The sequence below is a fragment of the Lineus longissimus genome, chromosome 14 (assembly GCF_910592395.1).
Source record: "Lineus longissimus chromosome 14, tnLinLong1.2, whole genome shotgun sequence".
Classification (NCBI taxonomy): Eukaryota; Metazoa; Nemertea; class Pilidiophora; order Heteronemertea; family Lineidae; genus Lineus; species Lineus longissimus.
The window spans coordinates 14218702-14243417 of record NC_088321.1 but is presented as its reverse complement, the minus strand read 5'-3'; the positions used below and the strand labels follow the sequence as shown (position 1 = coordinate 14243417).

Sequence of the window (24716 nt, the reverse complement as noted above, 5' to 3'; positions counted from 1 at the left end):
TATATTTTGCAGCGAAGGAGTTTTTGTTGATGTAGAAGATGGATGAAATCCAGCACCGCTTTTCTGAATAGAGAATTTGAACTGGTTTATGCCAGTTGGCAAGTTACATTGTCACTGATATGCAAAAAGGTGTTGGCAAGAGTTGCTAAATTGAAAAATATTCACAGGTGGTTCAATGGGATTTTCTAACCATCGGAGAGCACACAGAATTTATCCCCCAGAAGCTGTGGGTGCAGGTGCGGATCCAGGAAGCCGAAAAGGAAGGCTGGCCTTCACGAAGAGAAGGTGTCCGGGTGACTTTGAGAGTAAACTTATCAGAATTCATGGCCAATTTCGGAGTTTTTTTCTTCAATTTGGAGAGCATCCGCCCATCTGCACCTCCTCCAGTATCTACCCCAGGCTTGGTTGATATTGAAACCTCGAGAGGTATTTGTGGCCCATCTATCCGACAACTAGTAGTAAATTCATGGATCTACCCCAGGCTTGGTCAATATTGAGACCAGGAAGGGGACCGGCCAACTGGTCCACCAACTACTGGTAAAATAAGGAGCTTACATCTCATTGACTCCCCCAGATCTCGCAATCCGTCAGCTGGTGTGGGTAATGAGAAAACAACGACTCTGACCAGGTACCTCGGTACCTGGACTTGCAAATGCAATGAGCTCGGCGAAATTGGAAGGAAAGATGGGATCTGTGACGGACCATTTGAGAATGGTAGAACAACAGCAGGTCAGTATAAACTGCGAAAGGGGAGAGCCACACGACCAAAGCAACAATGTATATCACTTCTGCATCTACTTTGCGCAAATTATGGCACAGAGATTGCGTCTTCAGTTGTACTGAAGTTTAAGTATAGAATTTTCATTGCAATTTTAGCGTCCTAAAGTACATGGCTGGTAGGCTTTGAATTTGTTTCCATTTCATGCGCCACAATAGGAATCCAAGCAATTGATGCATAGAGTCATAACTATGGCATTCCGTACGCAAGTTTCTGAACGAAACCGTATTGTAATCTGCACCATTTTTAAACAGGAAATGAGAAGGTACATTTCTCGGCGGTGAAAATGTAAACTATGGCTAATATGCTGACCGTGCAAAATCCCCTTAAGACATGGCGCCACGCACGTTAGCAAAATAGCTTTTTTTGTTCAACCGAGCTTCTCATATGGTATTATGAAGATGTTCGGATCGAAACGACTTGGGGAAAATCGTCGATTGATCATAGATTCAAACAGTTTAATTCCGGAGTAATTAACGCGAGGATTAGCGCGCAGTAATTAAAGATTTGCAGAAATCGGGGGATTGGGTGGTACTGCCTCACGCTGATACCGTGATTGAATTGAATGGTCATGTGACCATGCTGCGGTCGTACACTTAAATACGTTCCTTAAAAATTTGAAAATTGTAATTGAATTTGAAAATTTCCCATTGCTTATACACGTACTGAATATCAATGCTGTTGTGTAGACACATATACACATACTATACATACCAAGTTTCAGCAAATTTGCATGCATAACAATTGCATATGGCATTGTATATAACAAGTGACCACATATAACAATTTATGAGAGTAACCAGGCCTTTTACGCAGGCTCCGCTGTGTAGACAGATCTGTATATTTTCCGGCTGCGAAAATTTATGATTACAATTTTATTGGTTGGACTGCTTGTTTTTGGCTGAGTGGCCAGTCGGCTGTCATCGTCTAACATGTTTAAGAGATAAAATATCGCCCCATCAAAACTTTTCAGGAAAAAAAGTCTAGAAAAAACAGAAAAAACATTATTTGCAGAAATCAGAATTTTGGGAATATATTTTACAAAGTGATTTTGTCTGCAACTCAAGTTTTGAGGGTTCAAATCAGTAGCAGGTTACTTCAGTGGTCTTAACCCCCGTGCAGGGTCTTTTTACCAGGCATTGCACAAAGGGTACTAATACAAGAATCCTGGGCGTTAACCCAGTTCTGCTGACTTTAGCCCTTCATCAACGCTATCAACTGATCTCTTATGCGTTTATCTCGGCCACTCACGATAATTGTCCAATGATCAGGAGTTAGGCCCCGTAAGATTGGCCGCCAGATCTCTGGTGCCGTGCAAAGCTTGGTGGTCAACATATTTCTAATGTGATCTCGCGACATTGATAGATTGGTCTCAGAAGATTGATATGAACCACTCATAGTAAGTCGGAAAATAAGGCCTTGAACATATTTCGAAGCATGTAGTTCTTTTTTTGCTCATTTTGTAACGCTAGCCATATTGTGCATATTTTCAAAATTTCGAGGGACCTTTGTTCTAAAAGACGAAAAGGGTTAATATTCCGTCACATTCTGAACAAAGAGCATCGTTAATTGGTGTAACGATCTCCTCAAGACGGCTTAATTATTAGTTCAATCACACCGAGTGAATTAGTACACTATTGTTTACATAGTTACCATGGCGATGGTTACCATGACGACGGCACAAATAGTGGCTGAGCGTCGTAATGTGAGATGGAAGAGTTGGGTGTGGTCAGATTGACGTGAGGAGAGAGTATTGAGCAGATTTGTCGTAAACCATTTGGACATATTCAAACCGAGCACTTTTTTAATCACAATGTTTTTAGATGAATACAGGTATTGCCATCTGTGAAGGAGGTGAGTACCACAAAGGTTTGGGAGCAATCAGTCATCGCTGCCTTGTGAAAGAAAATCAAGCTAGTTTGATGATTATTGCAGGCTGCGGCGATAAACGATTCTAATTGCAGCGACCCGCTATACCCAGCAGTCTGGTAGTTTTGTCAGCAGTGCAGAGCTGCGCATGTATGACAACCCATCACCTCTGTGATTCCCCGTGGATTCCAACTGGATTACCATTGGATTACCACAGGATTGCCACTGGTTATAAATTCCCCCATTTGGTCACTCCATGAAATTTCTGTCTAAATTCCCCTGCGGTTGTCTTGATAACACCACCCATGATATATCACACCCTGATAAAATATTCTAATTTTGTATCCGACGATTATATTTGCAAGGAGACGGCATAATTATTACGTCGGACCAAATTAGCGCGAAGATTCATCATCGCGATTATAAATATTCCGTCTTGTTGGTGTTGGCGGGTGGATGAGACATAGTCGCGTTACCGCGGCGATGGGGAACATCATGGGCTGCTTAAACCCCCAGGGATTTTTAATTTGTGGTTTTTGTTACAATTTTTTTCATAATCTCAGAATGAACCACAAGTCACTGCGTGCCCAGAAATGCTCTCGTTAGGGTAAAGCTCCCTCTTAATCTACAAACCCTGCTGAAATTGGCCGCAAATGTAGCCGTTAGTACCCGCTATTACGATAAGCACCGCAATCAACCAAATAAACTCAGGACTCCGCCATCATACTCCGAAACAGGCCACAAAGTCCACAACAACGATTCTGAAGATTTTTTACTCATCTGAGTTCATTTAGCAGGAGATTTTGGGCATCATCCATCACCCTGGCGATATGGTTATTGACATTTGGGATGAGTGCAAGAGTCCCTCCTATCACTAACAAATCCCTCGAGATTTATTGCGAAAATTGCGGGGATTTTCTCGGTTTTAGTTTTGATCAATGATCGATATTCAATGTCATTGGTTGCGGTGATTGATGCCAGAGGTCGAAGGTCAACGTCATCTTGACAGCTGACATCTTGTGTGAGTTTTTAGAACAAAGCAGAGACAAAATAAGAGACTTTTGCGAAGTTTTTGTAAATCACGCATTTTAGCGACCGCAGTGGGACCTATTCAAGGTATGCTTGGCCAATGGGATTATTCAATTCAAAAGTCAAGGGTCATAGAAATGCGGATAGATCTTTCTGAGGTTAGATACAATACAAGAACTTTTCCTTCAGATCCGATTATGTCTGAAGGTCAGGTCAAGGTCATTTCAATGTCCTGAAGTGGCATGCTCAACTACTTAGGACTTCTTGACTTCATTACCAGATACTTTAAATGTGGTAACGTGCCGACTTTCCCCGTTAAAAACAGATCGAGAAGCCGCCAAGACAATTACGTCGATGTCTCCTGTCATCAACAGCCATCATTGAAGATTAAAGCGGTTTGGAATTGTTCTCAATTTGGTTGAAACTTTCAAGGTCATAAATTCCACGATGGAGAATAAAGACCCCGAATCTCCGGCATTACTTGCATGTCGAAAATGAAAATAATATAACGTCAAAATACTTTGAAGTACATGTAATACGTTTTGGGTGAAATCCAAAAACTTACAAACTTTCAATCTTGGCTCTCACAAGAACAATGACCCAACTATGTCAGATAGATACATTTGATGCTAAGATTGCATTCTTTAAGTTTCTATTCAATACACTTTTAAAATACGTTACATTTTTTAAAAATCAACATTTACAAGCTAGTAGCCTAGTTGTTGGCCAAATTCTGATGAAAATTTTTGAAAACTACCATCCTACAGATAAATGTTTATGTCTCGCTTATCATGAAGCGCTCGTGACTCAATAAGCCCTAGGACACTCTTCTATCATCAGTTGCGATACAACAGAGGTCAACCCAGAGGTCAGGTGACCATAGCAACCGAAACCGAGAGATAATGCCTCACGCCAAACATCACGCTTGTTGACACTTGGCGTAATCGAATATTTGCAGATTTCTAGCGATCCCGGACCACGCGAAATGGACGCTGTATGTTTACGCGGCGATATTCATGAAATGCATGATGGGATACTGTAGATCTTTACTGGGGTTTGTTTACCGAGTTGGTGGCCACATTTGCGAGTGTAATTGTTGTTTGCAGATGCTGACATGTCGTGTCACTTTGCTGCATGTAATTTGTCAGATATCTGACCGCGTTTTTTTCAGTATCTGTGTTGTCGGGTCGTTACGCAAAATGGCGGGGAGTGTCGATGGTTTTAGCGAGTCAGGATATTTTGCACCAGAAATCTTGCTAAACCTATTCTCATTTCACAAAAAATTACTTTGATATTTTGTAATTTCACGCAGAAATATTTTGACAAATGCTATATTTCATCAGAAACTTCAAAGCCCAAAGCAAAATCTAGAAAAATAGTCACTTTGTCAGAATCGGACAAAGCATGGCCAATAACGAGCCATCTGAAGCAAAACACTGACGAATTCTCCAAGGCATTTTAAGGTTTTTACCCTATGATCTTGCTGGCAGGCACGCAGCATCTGCCAGTGCAGCATCATGCACACCACTTGCCAAGCAGACATCCAAAAGAAATGTCTCACATCTTGGCAAGGCTAAACCATTGGGACACTACATAGACAATAGCAATGTCCACCACTAGATTGCAACTGTCAAAAGTGACTTATGACCCCATTCGGCCAGGACAGATACAATGTCATATTGCAAGGGAAAAAAGATGTGTCCAACATCGCAATAGAAGCGTAGGATTAGTTGGCCCACCGGGACGGGACCGGCAATTTAGTGACTTTGTTGCAGTTTTATAAAAGAGACGTTTAGATATGAAGATTATTAGTACGATTAGTGGGACTCCTGTCACTTCCGAGTCTTGTGCCACATCGCTGTCTTTATTCGTTCTTAGACATTTCCAAGCCTGTGGGGTCCTTGACCATAGATATTAGGATGAACAAGACATGAGTCTGTGCAGAGAAGATTTCCCCAGTCAGATATCAGACAGTGGTGGGTTTGAAATGCCTACTTTGTAACAGTATTTTGTACAGTAGAACCTCTCTATTGAGGACACCTTTGGGGCTGACAAATCCTGTCCTTGATAGGGATGTGTCCTGATTACTGAGGTCAAATTGTAAAGCATTGGTTAACTTGGGACTAAAATGACTTCTCCTTATAGAGGTATCCGCTATGGGAGGTTTTGATGTATCTTGGAGTCAGATTTAATATAGCAACAAGGGAGGATGGGGGGGGGGGGTGGGTAGGATGGGGGTATCCCCAAAAAACAAACAAAGAAATGCATTAAAGCTGCATCCCTATACAATGCGAAAAGGATACAGCTAATAAATTACATGTAAATCAAAGTGAGAAAGGTCAGAATAAAAATAACGATATCAAAGCAAGATTTCAAAAGTCTCTGAAAAAAAGAAGTTTCTGAAGGATTATTTCATGTTGGACTCCTCATTTTAAAGCTGCTTTTATAACGACAATGATGATCTTGTACTTCTTACAAAACTAAATCAGTACAACAAGCAGAACTATAGTCCCGTTCAGGTGATTTTGTCCTGGCTCGTTGCCAAAATTGTGACTTAAGATGCATGCTGAACTCTGAAGGTCATTAAGTGACCTTTAAAGGCTAAAATGCCGCATGACTTACTATAATGAAGAAGATTATGAAGTCGAAAAACACAATTGACCTTGACCTTTGAAGTTGACCTTCCTGTGAACCATATCTGCTTGACCTTGACATCATCAATTGACAAAGGACTGACATACTGACCTTGACTTTTGAATGTGACCTTTCTGTGAAAATATCTCTACTTGACCTTGACCTTTCTCAATGACCTTGAGTTTCAATCTGACCTTGGCATGCAAAATAATGCAGCGGTCATTGATTTGGAGGTTTTCTCTGTCAACTTGGTAAACGTCGACTTTTCAAATATATAGCTACAAGAATTTCAAACAAAGGTATCTTCCATCACAAATTTGGCACTTTGCCAAGGACAAGTCACACTGAACTAGACTTTATATACAATATTTGGGAATGGACGTACAACTCTGCAACAACTTAAAACTCTTTACGACATCCTGACTAAATGATTCCAAAACCATTTTATCGAAATACAATGTATACCCATAACTCGTTACTAGGGTCAATGAGTGCACAAACAACATTAAACTAAGCATGTACTAGACGTTTTCAAAATCGCGTGAATTTTTTCAGGGATGAATTTTTGAAAAAAAATTAAAAAATTTAATTGTGATTTTTTTACGGGAAAATTGTGATTTCAAATTAATTTCGAATCGAGTGTAATGCAAATGGACTAAAAATACACAACACGTAATTTGAGGACAGACTATATTTTGAACAAAAACCACCCAAAAGCGCAAGATTTTTAAGCCACTGGAACCCGACAACATGGGTATTCATTTTGAAGCTTTTTAAACAAGCTTTCCAATGGAACCAATATTTTTCAAATTCGTTCAAATTTTTCAATTTCAAATTTTGATATTTTTCGAAACGAACAACATTAAGATTTGTTAATAGACTTACGACTAATGGAATCAAAGAATCAGGATGTCCATTCTTAAATTAGAAAGAAGAAACAGTATAATTTTCAATTAGAGACCCGCCTCGGATACGAAATATTCAGTAAGGCAGTAGGTCATCAACAATTTGTGAAACTCACAAATTTGAGACTTGTTTTGATTCATGTTTTTTTGTCAGATCGATCAAGTAAAGAAGTTTAAACTAACACAAAATTCAACTTTGAAATAAAAAAATTCTAAAACCACTAAAGTTGCCAAGACACACATCTTATCGCACTCTAAAGAGAAAACACTTTCATTGGAATATCTGAAATTTCATGAAAACACTTTGCACAAAATATTTAAAAAAACATATGAATTGTTCCTCATACTAATGCCCCTCGTGCAAAAAGAGATGGAGAAAACAAAACTTCAGCTGTAAATCTTTTTAAAACTTTCTGAAAGATTTCGCTCAAACTCTTCTGTTGTGACCATTCATTAAAGAGAGCATGACGAACTCATTCTGATGGCAACATATTTGTCACGATAATATCTTATAGGAGGCACTTCTTAATCCTTATAATTCTAATCTAGATGTTCAAATTTGTGTCATAAATGTATCTCGACTTACGGGCATGGTCTGACTCCCATGAAGTGCGTTGATTGCTGCCTGCGCTTCGTTGTGTGAACTAAACTTTACAAATGCACAGCCTGGAAAGAAATTGAATTTGAATTTGATTAGAAAGTGGCAAAAGTGACATCTGGTGGCAAAAATAAAACAAGTTAGTGTCAAAACTTGTTTTAAACAACCAGGTCAAGATTTTCGTCTTCTTCACGGGGCCCAGTTGTTCAAAACACATTTTGTCACTAACCCTGGAGTAAAGGTGAACAGACTTAACATGTGGAGATAACGCCAGGTTAAGTTGTTTTAACAGGTAAAGTTCTCGGTCTTTTTCACTCACGAACCACAACAGTTCGGCAACAGGCCACATGTGGGGCAAGGGAAGCACAACCGCGATAAACTTGTGCTCCATGTGAGGAATTCTGCCGAGCTCTCCTCTTCTTAACATTGCTGGTGTCTCCAGCCAAACCAACTACAACTTGGGTTTCCAAGGATCGAAAACAGTTCAAACAATATTGCCTGGATGAAATATGATGGTCCAGCCGTCAGTTCACCAACTAGGCAAACATGAGCTGTGGCCGCATCTAGCGGGCCGTGTGAGGCTGGTTATAGGTCAGTCAAGGAGATGTAATATTGACCCTCAGAACCAGTATTAATGTTATTGGGAATGTGAAAGAGGTCTTGTGACACTTTTGTCGGGTTATTAACGAGTTATTGGTCAACGTCAGCTTCAGTCTCGGGTTTAATCCGGCACGCCCTAAGTCCATCGATAGAGAGGCAGACTAGGACGGCATTTCAACATTTTCAAAGCGACTACGAGGATCATAGCACAGTAAGAGATGCAAGAGTCCAGATGATCGTAGAGGGAGGGGGAAATGGACGATTTCAGCCAATCACAGACGAGATGTTGATCATGTGATTCACTAGCTGGATCGAGTGGCCAATCATTTGCTCGGCAATGCTAGCATTTGTTTCATAGTCTGGGCGTCCAACCCAAACAGAAGGAAACTCTGTGTTTGGTGATGTTTGCAAACAAATGTTTAGAGAACTTCGCCAGTGTAGACCAGGGTTTTGACAACTATGCAAAACTTGATGAATGTTTGCACCAAAAGCCCCCAACTATAACATAACATAAACAATCACTTCTAAAAAACACACTTTTCAACAGTTGTCGAATGATTACATCAAATGGATACCATAATTATCTCAGCGCTGGCCATATGATACGAGACTCGTTTAATTTTCGGCAAACAACGCGGGTTAATTAACAAATAAATCATTGGTAGATTATGACAGGCTTCGGCCACCGACAATTACTAATCCCGTCCCATCCAGGGTTATGGTTACCATGGCGATATATCTTGATCTAGTAACGAGTGTAATCACTAACGATAATTAGACTGTCGTAATTGCGAGCATAGGCTCAGCGAGAATGAGACAAAACGTGATCGCATCGTTAGGAGAGATGATGTATTTTTGTGAATAGACAAACACAATCTTTAGAATTCAAGCTGTCTCCTGAGTTGGCCATAGTCCATGCGGAGATTATAAGATGTCCCCAATAAAAATAAGATGATTGGTTTGTTTGGCCCATAGGGCTACTAGGCAGTTTGAACAAGTAAACGCCGATAGGGGATATCATTATGTGGGTGAAGCATTATTACATACAGGTTGTAACAAAAAAAACCTCTCTACTTTGAACAGTTGCAAATTTTGGCCCAGATAGCGCGAAAGATATTGATGATATTGAAGATAGCATGAGTCAGCGCAGAGACTATTGTATAGGATGTCCCAAAAAAGTTCCAATGGTTTGTTTGCTTGGACGAACAGGCAGACCGAGCGAGCAAGCGCTGATAGGAAATCATATTGTTGGTGCAGCATCGTCATATACAGGTTGTAACAAAAAAAAATTAAGAATTGGAACAGTTGCAAACTCTGGCACAGATAGCATGAGATATTTTAGGTTCGGGGGGGGGGGTAGCATTAGAAACCCATGACATGATTTTGAGGTCAGGGAGATAGTCTATTTCGAACATTAGGAAAGACTAAAGAGACTGTGGACGTCATCATTGCCATATTGGACGGCAAAACAATGTCTTAACATCAGCAACATCACCTCGACTGTCTCATCAGCATAATAACATTTGCCTCATTAACATAATATGCAAATGACCTACCTTTACTGTTTCCGTTCTGGTCTCGTAATATTGTGCACTCTTCAATCGTACCAAAAGGATCGAAAAGACGTCTTACATCATCTTCAGTTTGTTGTTTATTGAGCATGCCAACAAAAAGCTTCCTGTCCTCTGGAAGTAGAAAATTGAGGGAAACATAAGTTTGTGTTAAATGTAGGGCAGTTAAGGGCAGTTAAAAAAAAAAAAAAAAAAAAAAAGGGCGAGGCCGGGATTCTCCGCATTTAGTGACGGTGTTGTTGACTCGCTGAGGACACTCCTCTTTGACCCGAACTTTGGCAATAGGTATGGCCGGGAGATGGAAATGGTCAAGCACCTTACGCGATTTTAACTTGTTAATAATGACTGTGTGATACTGTGATATTATATACTTATATGTTTTGTACTTGTAAATTTTATTCTCCCATATGGGAGGTTAATAAATAAATAATAAAAAATAATAATACAATAAGGGTATATTTTCATAAAGATGCTAAATGTAGGGCGGTGCGTGTATATGCACATTTGCCAAAAAGCTTCAAGTCCTCGGCAAGAAGAAATCAGAGAGAAAATATCAGCTGTTTTTGATCAGTGATTGCAGGTAACAACGATTTTGGGGGAATACATGGTGTTTTGGGGCTTAATCTGCTGATTCACACCAGGTTGCCAAATTTCTGGTTTTTGACTTATGAGTAATACCGCTGAGGGTAAAACAAACATTTATGGCTAAAAGTCTAAATAATTTCTAAATAAATCCATTATAAAAATTCAATAAAACAACCAGAAGTATATTAATTCGAGACGCATTTTGTATATTTATTATATTTCGATCAATTAGGCACAACTCATGGGAGATAATGGGATGAATTCACTTGATTCAATTATAGTTGTCCACATGTAATGCTGGTTAACACATCGATGGCCAAACAAAACATTCAGAAAATTTTAAAAGTCTATTCTAAATGTTTCTCAATCTTTGAAACAATGTTATCAATACCGAGCTTGTCAAAACGTACCATGAAATGACTTTTTATATCTTGGCATACACAGTATTCTCAGTTTTCTCTCCAAAATTCAAAGCAAACTTTTTTAGAACAAAACACAACACTTTTAGAAAATTTATTAATAATATCTAAAATATATTCTGAAGGTTGCTAAATCTTTGAAACAATGGTACCAATACCGAGCTTGAAAAAAGTGACCATAAAATGACTTTTATATCTTGGCATACACAGTGTTCTCTCTAATATTAGAATGGTCATCATCAACATAATCATTGGAGGTGTTCATTTTGTGTTCATCAAGCAATTTTAGTGGCTGCAGCCTGCCTCACAGCCATGAAAACATACTGTACTGCGGCCGCCAATTAGTTGAATTGCAATCAATCTTAATTGTCATGGCTATGTCACTGGTTGAAGTGACTAGAATCACTGGTTTGCACGGTGCTTGAATGATATCACTACATAAAGCACACGGGTATTCATTTTGAAGGTCCCAACACAAACTTTCAAGTGCCATCAACATTTCAGAAATGACTTAATCTTTTTTCGAGATATCTGATTTTTTCACATTTAGCCTTCGTACTAAACCCATTAACTGCGCTTAACCCATTAACATGGGTATTCATTTTGAAGCTCCCGACACAAGCTTTCCAATGTTTTAGAAGTTGCTCCATCAGCTTCTTAGAAATTTCCATTTTACATTTTGTCGTCCTAAAGGGTTAATCTGGTTCATTCCTTGAACTAATATCCTGTTCTCATCATGGAAGTCAGATTTGTTTGAGCAAGCTTGTCTTACCTCATTTCCGCCATTTATAGAGTGGAGACATAAGTCTTGGCAGAACCTTAAAGCTGAACTGACAATTGTATGAGTCCTTCAGCAAGACACTTAACCCTAGAGTTGCTTTTCTAAACCCCAGGTGAATGAATTGGTATAATTTGAAGGCTCCCTTTGAAGGCTGTTTTAGCAGCTCCCTGGTTCCCCTAAAAGGCCAATGCTGTTTGTTAAAAAAATTGGTAATTGAATCTGAAAATGTCCAATTGCGTAGATATATACAAAATGTTAATTTCAACATTGCCGTTGTGCAGACAGATAAACAAATACTATAAATACCAAGTTTCATCAAATTCATATGCAAAATAATTGTACTACGCCATTATGTATATCTGCATTTTCTTTTATCCCATCTCCTCTCTCCTAACCCAGCCAAAGTCTATTTTCGCCTCCGTCACACCATGCACAACACCTGCCAATACACTCCGTGCATTGATTATCAATTATCAATCACATACCTGGTTGACCCGTTGCCGGGCTCTGACAGCCTTCATAATACAACTTCCTCTGCTTTGAAAACTAGCTGTCCGATTTGCATATTAATAGATGTTTAGCCAATAAGCCGCTTTTTTAACGAACTGATTGATTATTGGGAAATATGATGTCTATATATGATGGTAAAGTGTCATCTTTTTAGAAATGACACAACGATTTTGCTAACATCTCAGAAGATTTTTCTCTTTGTATACTATCTCTGCATGAACACAAAATGATTTTTCCTAAGAATTCGGTCGTTTGACTAACATTAATTGATATTTGATAATTACCTCATTCAGGAGTTATAAGCGACTAATTAAAGTGCGTTTGAATCAATAGAAACGTCAGAAATCTTAGGGACCCTGAACCGTTTGGCCAATAAAGAACTACTGATCTTCATTCAAAGCAGCCTAGATAGCATTCCGCGAAGATGGGGTCACTGCAGCTGCTGCCCTCTATTTCCCCATCGCTGAATTACTGGCAATGTCGGACAAACATGCGGTTTCGTAATGGATTCAGGCTTTCTAACTGGGGCAGTTAGATTCAATCTGGCACATGTCCGAGTGTTGGAAATACTACATAATTGTTCTGAATATTTCTCTCTATGACTCCATGGTATCATGCATGCTAAAAACAATGCAGGGTCAAAGAAAATTGACTTTGAAATAAGCTCAAATGCGTAGAAATAAGTGTCGATGTCCGACTGTCATGTGACTAAAACGTCATCAACATCTTATGCAAATGACCTTGTGAGCTATAAATAGTAACTTCGCGGAATGCTATCAGGACATTCTGTGTGAGTAACCCTTTTCTGTAAGTGACGTAAACAGCACGTCGTGCCACATGCCCCATCAGGTGCGGACGACGTGCATAGCACGTCATACCCTGATACTATTTTAATCTATCAGCACTGGGCTGGAGCAAACCTCGGGAAAGATTAATTAGGATCCAAATACCATATGATGGGGGCACTTTTGAATATCAGCTGTGGTCATGGATAGATGTCACCATTGTTCAGCAGGGTTTCCACTGCTCAGCAAGGTTTCTGGCTAGTTTCACCAGTTTTGATTCCATTGAATAATATTATTCTTCTCGGCTCAATGGCACAAAAGAAAATTACCGGTACCCTTTAAGTATAGCATTTTGGTTATAAAGTTGACTGAATTTCAGGGTTATTGAAGAGTGTACATGTCACATGGAAATTGGTTGACATCTGTTCAACAGTTTAGGAGTAATAGGACTTCGTTGGATTTCCAAGATGGCGGCCTGGCGGCCATATTTGTCATGGGATTTGACTTAAAATTATTGATATTGATAAGAGTACATAGATACATAATCACATTACGTTTGGTTGCAATCCGATCATTAGTTTCGGAGTAATAGGACTTTGTTTAATTTTCAAAATGGCTAAAAAGAGCGCCTCAAACTAGAGTTCAGACAACATCATCAGTTATGAAAACTTAAATTGCGGCTTCATGAACCAATAATAACATTATATCACTTCACGATCCTCAAGTGGCGTAAGCATGGTAATACTCTCCCCTCCACGTCTAGAAGATCTGCGCAATCACGCGATTAGCTCCATGAATCTTCGACGGTTCATTTGCATATGATGACTCAGGATAGTTCAATGATAAATCTTTGGTAACGGCCGTCCTGACGTTTTGCCCCGGGGTGAAGAATGTACGAATGATTAGTCGTTTCTAATGTAAAGAAGAAGATACTTTTAACCCTTTGGGTACACATGAATTTAAAATTTCAGCAACAACTTTATTGGACCAATAGTTGAGATATCACACAAGAAAGCCCAGACGGGTGTGGTTTGTACATGTAGCTTTCTTTTTAGAAAAAATTCACAGCCCACCAGTGAGGTAACATCCCAAGAATGGGCTTATACACTGGAACCTCCCTTGGCGGACACCTCTGCTGGCAGGACACCATCTCTACTAAGGACACTGACTTTGGTCCGAAATCGGTAAAATCCACCCGATTTCCCCTTTCTAATCAATAAACCTTTCTATCGAAGACAGCATTTGACGAGAGGTTCTACGTCTATTTCACAAAAAATGGCACTCTGATTTTTGGTGATTTTTCACAGAAAATGAAATATTTAACAAGATGTTATATTTCATCGGAAACTGTGAACACCAAAGTATTTAAAAATAGTTACTTTACCAGAATAAGACAAAGCATGACCGAGAAAGAGCCCAGTGAGCTGAAATACGGACAAATTTTCCCGGCCATTTTGGGGGCGCGTTTTCCGTGCATTGCCATTTTTTCATGAAAAGGACTAAAGGATACATGGACCGGTAACCAGCAATGATAGGTTTTTCTCATTGAGGAAATTGAGGTCATTAAAACTACGACATATTTCCGCTGAAAATAAAGGTCAAGGCCATTCAGATTCATTTGATTAGGGATTTTCGTGATGTGTCCTCATCCCCGCGCTACTTTGCGTCCGTTCGTCATCAAAGCGGGCCAGCAAATATTACATTACGAGCGATGCGATTCGTTAACATGATGTGACAGACGCAGCACTACGCGGATAGGACATTAACATCGTAATTAACTCATCACTATCACTTGTCTAGACCCGGAAATGAAAATTGTATAATATTTATATCATTTTATAACCAGCCTCGATCTCCTTGCGCCGATTTGAACCATCCTACGGCAGAGCCCGCCTAGAACGCCAGGTATCAGTGTGTACTTGAAGTTGTATTGTTTAGGGATCATGTCCATCAATCTCATCCCCAAGTAGACCAACCAACGTTTAGATTGCCTAACTATGCACATATTTTCCTGTAGGAACGAGGTAATTATGATAAGATCTCAGTAGAACCACTTAAAAAAACAAAAGTCGAGCTGCAGAAAATCGTTCACTTTTTAACCACATTTGTTTCCCCACACAATTTTTCTTTTTCTCATCCTTATAAATTCAACATGTAAGGTAAAGTGGTACAATCATAGCCTCAGTGTTCATCACTATAAGGTAAAGTGGTACATTCATAGCCTCAGTGTGCATCACTATGTACTGACAGATATATTCATATAAATACTTTATATGCTACAATTGTACTGTAGCTACCTACTCATATCATAATTGATTATTCATCTCCTAGGACTCACAAACCATATGAAAAACATAACATATAACAAAGCAAATCATATCCTCTAATGGAAAAAAAATTAAAATAATATCTAAACATTATGAATCTTTTAAACAAAACTGTAAAAGTTCATGTTTATATAATAAATCGTTTGAAAATCCACTGTTGTGTTGTTTTTCAGTTATTAGTCATAATCCTCCAGAGGACTACATAACAATCAACACTACCCAAGTTAAAAAGTTATGATTTCTCCTGTTACAATATTACACTTGTTTCAATTATTCATGGACCTTTTTTCAGTACAGTCAGCGTATGAATATGTAATGAGATGAGGCTGTGCAACTGAGAGGGTGAACTCCAACCGCTAAAGTGATATCGACCTGGCCTTTAGGTTGTGACTTCGTCCCTCAAAACGATGCACAAACGAGATTTAAATCACAGCTACCTGTGATTATAATTGCTGCTCTGTGCGACAAGAAGAAATCTCTCGTCTGCAGGTAAAACTAGAAATTGAATGGTTTGATATAGAGTCGCTGGTCCATGTGACCTGCAATGGCCACCGCAAACAAGCAATTGTCGTTGCATGCGATTTAAAGTGGAGGTCGTAGCTATTTAAATAGCCTGTAAGCTATGTGCAGGTAAAACAGGTAATGGTAGCGTTTGATATCGATTGCAGGTCGCTTCGATCACAGATTCTTCAGGTGCCTGTGATGAGCACCTCAAACGAGGGGTTATTGTCGTATGTGATTAAAATCGCAGGTCGGAGCGATTTGAGCAGCATTTTCAGGCGCTTTAGGCTTCAAGCTTCATTTTTACATATTTAGTGCGACTGGTGATTGCACAGTTGACATATAAATGTCACACAGTGCATGCAATTGAAATGTCGCACAATTGACATAGAAATGTCAAGTTGGTGGAGTGAGTGACGGTGACGGCAATTCTACTGCGGCTGAGAAGTCAAGATTAAAGGAACAGTAGCATAACATATGGTCTCACAATGGGCTCCAATCAAAACAATTTCCCTTTCATCTTACTAAATCAGCAGAAACAATCTAAATTGTAGGGTCAATATTTTCGCCCGTAAACTAATATAATTATAGTAATTCAGCTGGTCTTTCTCAGGGGCTTGTGGTATTCGACTCGATGACTCGACGACGCGATGGCTCGATGACGCGATCGTTGCTATGGATTTTGCTAAAATACGGAATCCCATGATCCTGGTCTCCGGGCTACCGCTGCAACAGCAGAGGTTTTAGCTCGGCCTTTCCCATACCCAGCTACGGTATGTGGAAGGATGTGCCCCTCCCCCCCCCCCCCCCAGCCATGGCCACTGAAGATTGGTCCCCGCGATTGATTTTGATATTTAAAGGACTCGCGGAAGTTTCATAGCATGCAAAATGACCGGAGATTTAATTGACAAACAAGCTTCTAGTGGCCAATGTCAGATGTCATGTGGTAGTCTGTCAACAATCGGAATTTCGCATATGTGCAGTTTTTTAGACTCAGTCACTCAGTCCCTCTTCCGTCCCTTGACATCTGCCCCCCCCCCCATACATCAGCCCCTCTACATGCTTTCCGAAATTGGTGGCTTGCATTGGAACTAGCCTAACTTTTTCCCCCTTGTCCGTCATTAAAGGCATTCAAGTGTGTTGGTCAACCATGACTATCTCCTTTGTCCCTCCACCACAGGCCTCGTTTCCCCTTATGACATCACTATTTCGGACACTCAGCGCCCCATTTCTGGAAAGGTGTATAGGACATTTAATATTGCCGTGCTGAACGGATATCCAGAGCCAACCTTGTCTCCAGGAACTCGCGTGTCATTTTAACATTGGAATTTCTGCTCGTAAAGAACCTGGGTAGGAGGTTGATCTGAACCAGCTATATTTAGGTGTATTTAGCTGTATTGACGGTAAAGATACCAGTGGCTTGCATAGCAACATGGCGCATGGTTTTATCAAAAATGCGAACTTGTAGGAAACGAAAAATGGTCGGATTAGATACGGTGAAAACAGCTGGAAAGGGGTTGGTAATGATCGGTTCTTTTTTATTTTCCTCCACTTATGATTCTATGTATAAATTACAGTCCAAGCAGTGATATTCTTTAAAAAGATTCCAACTTGATCGCGTCATCGAGTCATCGCGTCGTCGAGTCATCGAGTCGAATACCACAAGCCTTTCTCAGGTGTGCAGGAGCATATGGTGTAGGTATCGTCAAATATTTATCAATTACATGTGTATATTGATGCTTTTTCATTTTGCAATGAAGTCACACTAATATACAGTACTGAACCCTTCTATTAAGGACATCTTGGAGACTGACAAATGCTGTCCTTGATGGGGAGGTGTTCTGATAACAGAGGTAAAAATGTCTACAGATCAAGGGAGATTCCATCGTAAGTGTAGCCAAAAGGGGCAAATGCCAAAATTGATGAGTTGAAGTTCAATATCCAATTCTTTTTTTAATTTCTCGATGGAACCCTGAAAATCTGTCCATTTGGAATTTAAAAACAAATTTTCACGATAATTTAGGGCCGCACAAAGAAAGGAGGTGACAGTATTTTATGCAGACCCATTAAAACCCCCTCCCTCCGACGGTAATTGCCCCAATCTTTGGTCACAATAAAGTGACAGATGTCCCACCTAAAACATCCAAGGGTTAATTTATGACAGCGTCACACTTGATGGGTTAAACCTCCGGGGGCCAATAGACATATACAATGTATCCCCATACAAAAAACTCCGAACACAATGGCAGATTTTCGCCGGACCCCAGCGCAGTGTATTCGTACAATGGGCGTGTGTTCTGTGCGTGTATCAAGACAGAGGCTGCGTGGGATGCATGTAGTATGAAATATCATATTACATGTGGATAAAATGCGCCAGTACATTTACTATTTATGAGTTCCAAGAAATAGGAACTATGTGTTTAGAGTCGGATGTGTTTGCACTCTTGTCCTCATAGCTTCTGAAGTAAAGGGTTCGCCTATTGGTCGAGTGAGCGCCTTCTGCTTGCTCCTTGAAACCCCTGATTGATTTCTGTAGAGACTGGGGTAATAATATGATATCCCAAAAGCGCTTTGAACAGGGAAACCTGTAAAAGTGCTATATGAGAACTTAATATTATCATTATTATTATTATTAAGGTCTCCATTACTCTGTTCTGTCAAGTCGTTTTTTCCCAGGACAATGGTCTCTGCATCGTCAGCAAAATACACACAGATTTGACGCCTCGTTAAACCTAGCTCATTAATTATAATGGGCAAACATTTTCATTTGATATTATTCTAAACAATGGAAATATATGGAATATTATTTGTTTTGTGGCTACAATTGTGACAATGGCCCAGTGCAGCATTAACTAAATACACAGACTTAATGCATCATTAAATTTGCTTCATAAATTTTTTACTTATTTAAGTTGATCTGAGAGGCACGGGCGATATTATTTAAAACAATTAGCCAGCAATAGCATTAATTTGGCTGAAAGTCTTTCACATTTTGCAGTGCATCGAAATCAGTCACGCTTACAAAAAGAAGTATCGTTTATTCTAGTGTCACCCCTAATGAAAGGGCCAGCAAGCTTTGGCCTATCTCAATGCCAGGCGCCGGCGAGAAGGCAGTATGTACCCTATATTTAACAAGCTACGGTCTAACAAATGGGTTGCATCGGAAAGAGGTTACCAGTGATCCTTGAACCTTAGACCTTCCGTTCAAGAAGCAGACACCTAATCAGGAGGCCATTGAGATCTTGTGCGATGAATATATGTTGTGCCGAATCAAACACAACACAGTCTCCACACCCTCCCGAAAATGACATGTTGACCCCCTTACCACCTGCCTAAAGTACCCCTTAAACAATCTTCAAAGCATCTCTAAATGGACATATGCATTGTCCAAAACAAATGTAACATTGATATCAGTCGCTTCCATGATTGTGACAGCACAGGCTCTCATTACTTTGTCTAGTGGGAGAGACAAAGGTCTCCAACATCAAACGTCAAATACACATTGAGGACCTTATGCTACGTATCAATTTGATAGGATATGGGAGTTGTTTTGCTTTTATCTTAAACAGAAAACGTTTCGAAACAGCACTTTAGTCTTACTAAGTTGGATGAACTGGTAGTTCTCTTAACTGTGTGTCCCTGGGAAATGTGACACATGGGATCTTTGTCTCTCACCACCGACAATGACAGGACATGTCACCAAGAGTTCAACAAATAGCACAGGACAAAGAACAATCCCTGCATAATTTCAGACACCAGATATTTCCCAGATGCACCTTTATAAGTAATATCTTCCCAGCAGAAGGAAGATGGACAATCAAGTTAGTTTCACAACTGTGTTTTTTAAGGGTTGTCGATAGACACCATATTGGCCAGAACTTGAAATCCTTAAGCAAAAGAACTCTTTAAAATGTGAATGCCAATTCAAAACCTGGGAGGCTATTCTGTGGAAAACAAAGATTGAATGAATGAATGAATGAATGAAATTATCTTTTGTATAGCGCCTTTCCCACTGAATACAATGTTCAAAAGCGCTCACACTCCAAAATGCTCGCGGAAGAGGAAAGTTTTCAAGTTTTTTTTGAAGGTGATGGAGTCAGTTTCTTTCTTCAGGTCATGGAGTCAGTTTCTTTCTTCAGGTCATGGCCTAGTGAGTTCCACATTCGAGGGGCATGCACTGAGAATGCCCTTGCCCCGAATGTTACCAGCAGAATGGACGCTCGATAAGAAGATGCTGTGCCTCAGAACGGATTACATACCCACCCTTGAAATTGGCATTAATTATGTTTTGAAATACTTTTTATTGCTTTGGGATTTCAAGTTCAAGTTGAAATGGAAGCGCCTATAGTCAACTCTTGAGTAGTTTGTTCGCACATTTCTCTTGCGTTGAAGATATAATTTGATATCTTGAGGAACTGGTTTGCTCTTAATTAGTTTGTTCGCACATTTCTCTTGCGTTGAAGATATAATTTGATGTCTTGAGGAACTGGTTTGCACTGTCGCAAGCTGTCAATACTAATTATGAAATAATGATTATGAATTATAATGATTAGCAGTTGTCACAACATACATACATCATGTATTAGAGAGACACTGTAGCATAATCACATTGTAACATGATACAATGCAGTGTACGAAACTGATTCATGTATCAGAATATCAGATTAAGAAGAAGATGTGTGAACCAAAATTGATACAGCGCCAAAATAAACCTTGACGATGAAGAAATAATGGCCAATAAAATCAATTAACTATCTTTATCACAGCCTCCTTATCAGAAATCACGGATTTATGTTAATGAGGATAACAATGTCAATGTGTATAAATAAAGACATGTCATTGTTCGAAAATGAAATTGACAATATGATTCATAATGTTGGCATCACAAAAAAGGACTTTAACAACCCCAAACCCCATAAAAAATCTATAAACTGACTCACCTTGAAGATGCATGATGTATAGTTACTAAGTATAGCCTGATCAATAACAAAAGAAAACGAATAACTTCAACTTCAACAGTAGGGTTAAAATCCCTGATTGCACCTTGGTAGAATTTCGGAGAAAAACGATGATAAAATCCAAAACGACGAAAAAACGAGACGACACGACACTAACTTGATCGAAGGAGCACCAAACGAATTTTGACACTAAAATGAAGTTTCAGTGCCTGATATACCCCATGCCCATATTTGGAAGTTGTCATCTATTGTTCCCGCCACGTGCCCTTTGTTTGGCCGCATTTGCAGCTTCATTCAGATGCATTAGAGTGTGTTATGTTTTGTGTCAGGTTTACTTGGCTAAAACACATGTGTACTTGCATCCATTAGATGTATAAATACATAGGGGACACTGTCCAACTCAAATTGGATTCTATTTGTAAAAGTGTTAAGGCGATTTTCACGCTTACCAAACTTTTTTACATGTATATTAGCGTACATTTACCTGTTTGATATGCGGTCAATTAGCACTGGAACCAAATCTGGTCCTTTCATTGAAAACCATTACAGTTGCACCCATTGAATCCAACCTAACCTAAACAAACAAGTGCACACACAATACATGCTTTAATGAAATTGCATACGCGCTACTCAACTCAACCCAGCATGAAACCAAAATAATCTTTTGTCTCCTTTTCTCCTGTGGACCAGCTGTCCTCTTTTCAGTCTCTGTTCACACCTTTCGTTCTTTGTCCAACAACAAGGAAATCTCTTGGCACTTCGGGACCGAGGGAAGTCACGAAGACTAGATCAGCTGCCCAAGGATGGCCTTGTCCCAGAAGCAATCTCTTTACAGTTTATCAGACCTTTATCTGTTCTTGTGATAGATGTTTTTAAACAAATGTTATTTTTTGTTCAGATTTTGGACGTTTTTGAAAGCAAACCTTTGAACTTCAATCTATTTCAATCAAACAATGTTGACAATGGCTGAGAAGGGATTTATGCGTATAGCGAAGACTTGAAATAAATTATATGCAAACATTAATTCTGACTAAATTTGACTAAAATCAGAATTTTGATAAGTTTTTTACAACGAAATGTGAATCACTGCTTATTTGCAGTTTAGCAGTCATCGAAATAGTTGATTTACATACAAAGGAAAAATTAATAAACATTTTATGGGTATATTGACACGGATTTTATCAAATCAGTTGTCATGTCAAATGCCTAAAATTGCCATAAAAGTAGTTAATATTTTAATTCTAATGGCAGAGAAAAGTAGTCAGTATTTTCATTCAAATGGCTAGTAAAAGTAATTTGTATTTTGCTTCAAATGGCTGAGAAAAGTAGTCAGTATTTTCATTCAAATGGCCGGGAAAAGTTGTCAGTATTTTGCTTCAAATGACTGGGAAAAGTAGTCAGTATTTCACTTCAAATGGCTCGTTTTTGGTCATGCTTTATCTGATTCTGGCAAAGCAAGGATTTTTGGATAGCTGCAGACATTTTTTTTGAGAAATAACCAAAATTAAGTACCTTTTTTGCGTGAAATAGACTATAGGTCACTTCCAAGAGCCATGTTCAAAATTAAACTGCGATTGAAAGATACTGCAATTTCCAGCAAATCTCGGAAATTTATCAAAATGTCATTTATCCAGTTCGGTCACCAAAGATATCAGCTGTCATTCCGCAGCTGTAAACTAGAGATTTTCATCATGATTATTTAATTGGCTGGTGAAATCAGAGAGTTGATCTTAATTGATGGTTATGAATCATACATTGGTTGTTATTACTGTGCAGTTGTCAGTTTACGAATATCATGAATATGAAATATTTTGTAAAATGAAAATCTTGGCCCTAAGCGAGATAAATTCAAGGGATATTGGTTGTGTATATATTACAGTAATGTTCAACAGAAACATTAACTCAATTCGGTAAACATTATTTAACCTACTGCATACGGAGCAAAATCACATCCTTACATAGCCATTATTCAATTTTCCCGCACTTTCAAAATGAAAATGCAACTTGATTTTGATTGTGTTTACAGTACTGGTCAAAACTAACATAATTGTGTATGAAATCTGAGACAATCTAAAGTGATCGATGAGAATTATAAATGGTTATTTGAGTTGTCACTGTATGATAAATATCAAATATTGAATATGCAAATGCAATCTGGAATTAATCTGGTTTTGTGTTTATAATGCTGGTCAAAACTAACATCATCACAACTGAGTTTGACACGATCTTAACTGATTGATTTGTATTCATAATCAGTGATCAGTTTACTGTCAATTGACAATTTCGCTGTTTAGAGTCAAAATCACTTTGAAAGAGAATTTGACAGCAATAAAGATCGCAAAGCTTATCACAATGACAGAGTTCACTAAATACAATTGCCCAGTTCATTCAGTCGCTGGCTCTGCAAATGTCAGGGCAAGACAAGACCAAAAGCAGCAACTCTACCCAGACTGGACAGCAACAAGAGAAAAGTTCGAGTATTACCTATCGTTTCATACCAGAATCATTCATTTATGTCAAAAAATAAATGTTTCACACATTTTTGACCATTCTGGTGTCTCTTCTTCCAGGATCGCGAGGAGGGGATTACACTCGTGCCAGGGACCGCAGGGTTCAAAGGGTTAAACAGCTGCAGTAGGACACTGGCGAGCATCAAGAATAAAACTCCAAGAGAGACGACAATGCACTACAAACACAATACATGCATATATCAAGATATCACTCGTGTGCCCACACTTCTGAAACGTGTATCAAAATGTCAAAATCTAAATTCAATTGTCAGAATTCTTCTGACCGAGTTTGATTATAGCGGACAATAGGGTCCCACCTTGGGCGCAGGTGAGGAACGAGACCAACTTCATCCCTGGACGCATCCTGAGCTTAAAATAAACGCCAAGACATTTCAGAGGTGCCGTGTACCACGTATCAAAATTTTTCGGATGTTCAATACAATGAATGATTTTCAATGCAACGATCGGACCTCGTTTTACCTAAATGCACGATTCTAAATTCAATTCAGGATTTGTCCTGTTTTGAAAGTTCTGACAATAGGTTTGAAAGCACAGGAGAGAAGACTGGATGACTGTATCATCTTTACTGGATGTCTCGAAAATGGTCCTATGCTTTAAATGAATGAGCCGGAAAATACCTGAAGGGATACGATTCATGTATCATGGTGAGGAGCCTCAGAGCCTTGTGGTTGCATCGCTGGCTACCTCGTAGTAGGGCCCGGGTTCGATACCGGGGAAACCCAGGATTGTATTTCTGGATGAACGAGTGTGTGGTTTTCAAGGAACTAAAATCAATCCCTGGCTCTTCACAACACGTACAAAGTATGAATGTAAGAGATTCTGTCGGATGAGAATGAAAGCTGTGGTCCCTTGAACCGGAGTGTCTATGCCAGGGCCAGTAAAAGATTCCACATCGGTGGCCGACAGCCAGTGGACTTCATACATCAGGCAAAAATCCAATAGGGTTATGATGCTCATAATGATATGATATGATATAATGATGACGAGGATGGAATTATCAGCTCTGTATGATGAAACAAGCAACTTCCAAAATTCCTACATCTTTATTGTTACCATTATCTGACCTCATTTGGCGAAGCAGAGCTTCTGGGGACAAAAGAGTTCCGACAGGCCAGGTGCGATTATCACGGCTTGGACTCCTCTTCAAACCCATTAACAAGAGAACTGTTATGATTTTATGCATTCCTGCAGATGGTACTGTTTGAAGGACGCTTAGAACTAACATGAATTAAACTATTTTAACGTTTGATATGGGGACTCCTTTGTGGTGGGGTGAGGGGGACATCGGCACTTAACTTGAAAGAAACGAGGGCTTGACTTGAGGCAATACATCAA

The 24716-nt window shown here is 39.3% G+C and overlaps 1 protein-coding gene across 12 annotated transcripts in view; it reads right to left on the bottom strand.

The window, feature by feature from the left end:
- LOC135498625 (CUGBP Elav-like family member 3-A) overlaps positions 1–24716 on the bottom strand; it is a 305942-nt gene that overhangs the window by 51902 nt on the left and 229324 nt on the right. For 10 of the 12 annotated variants that reach the window (XR_010449116.1, XM_064788983.1, XM_064788986.1 and 7 more), the window contains exons 4-6: positions 9970–10098; positions 7802–7881; positions 7196–7228 (exon numbers count right to left, since the gene is read on the bottom strand). Coding sequence is in view for 11 of the 12 variants with exons in the window: in XM_064788983.1 (XP_064645053.1) it covers positions 7196–7228; positions 7802–7881; positions 9970–10098 (242 nt within the window). In the remaining variant the exon portion in view is untranslated. The remainder of the gene's footprint in view (positions 1–7195; positions 7229–7801; positions 7882–9969; positions 10099–24716) is intronic. The other 2 variants (XM_064788988.1, XM_064788993.1) reach the window with 1 other exon arrangement.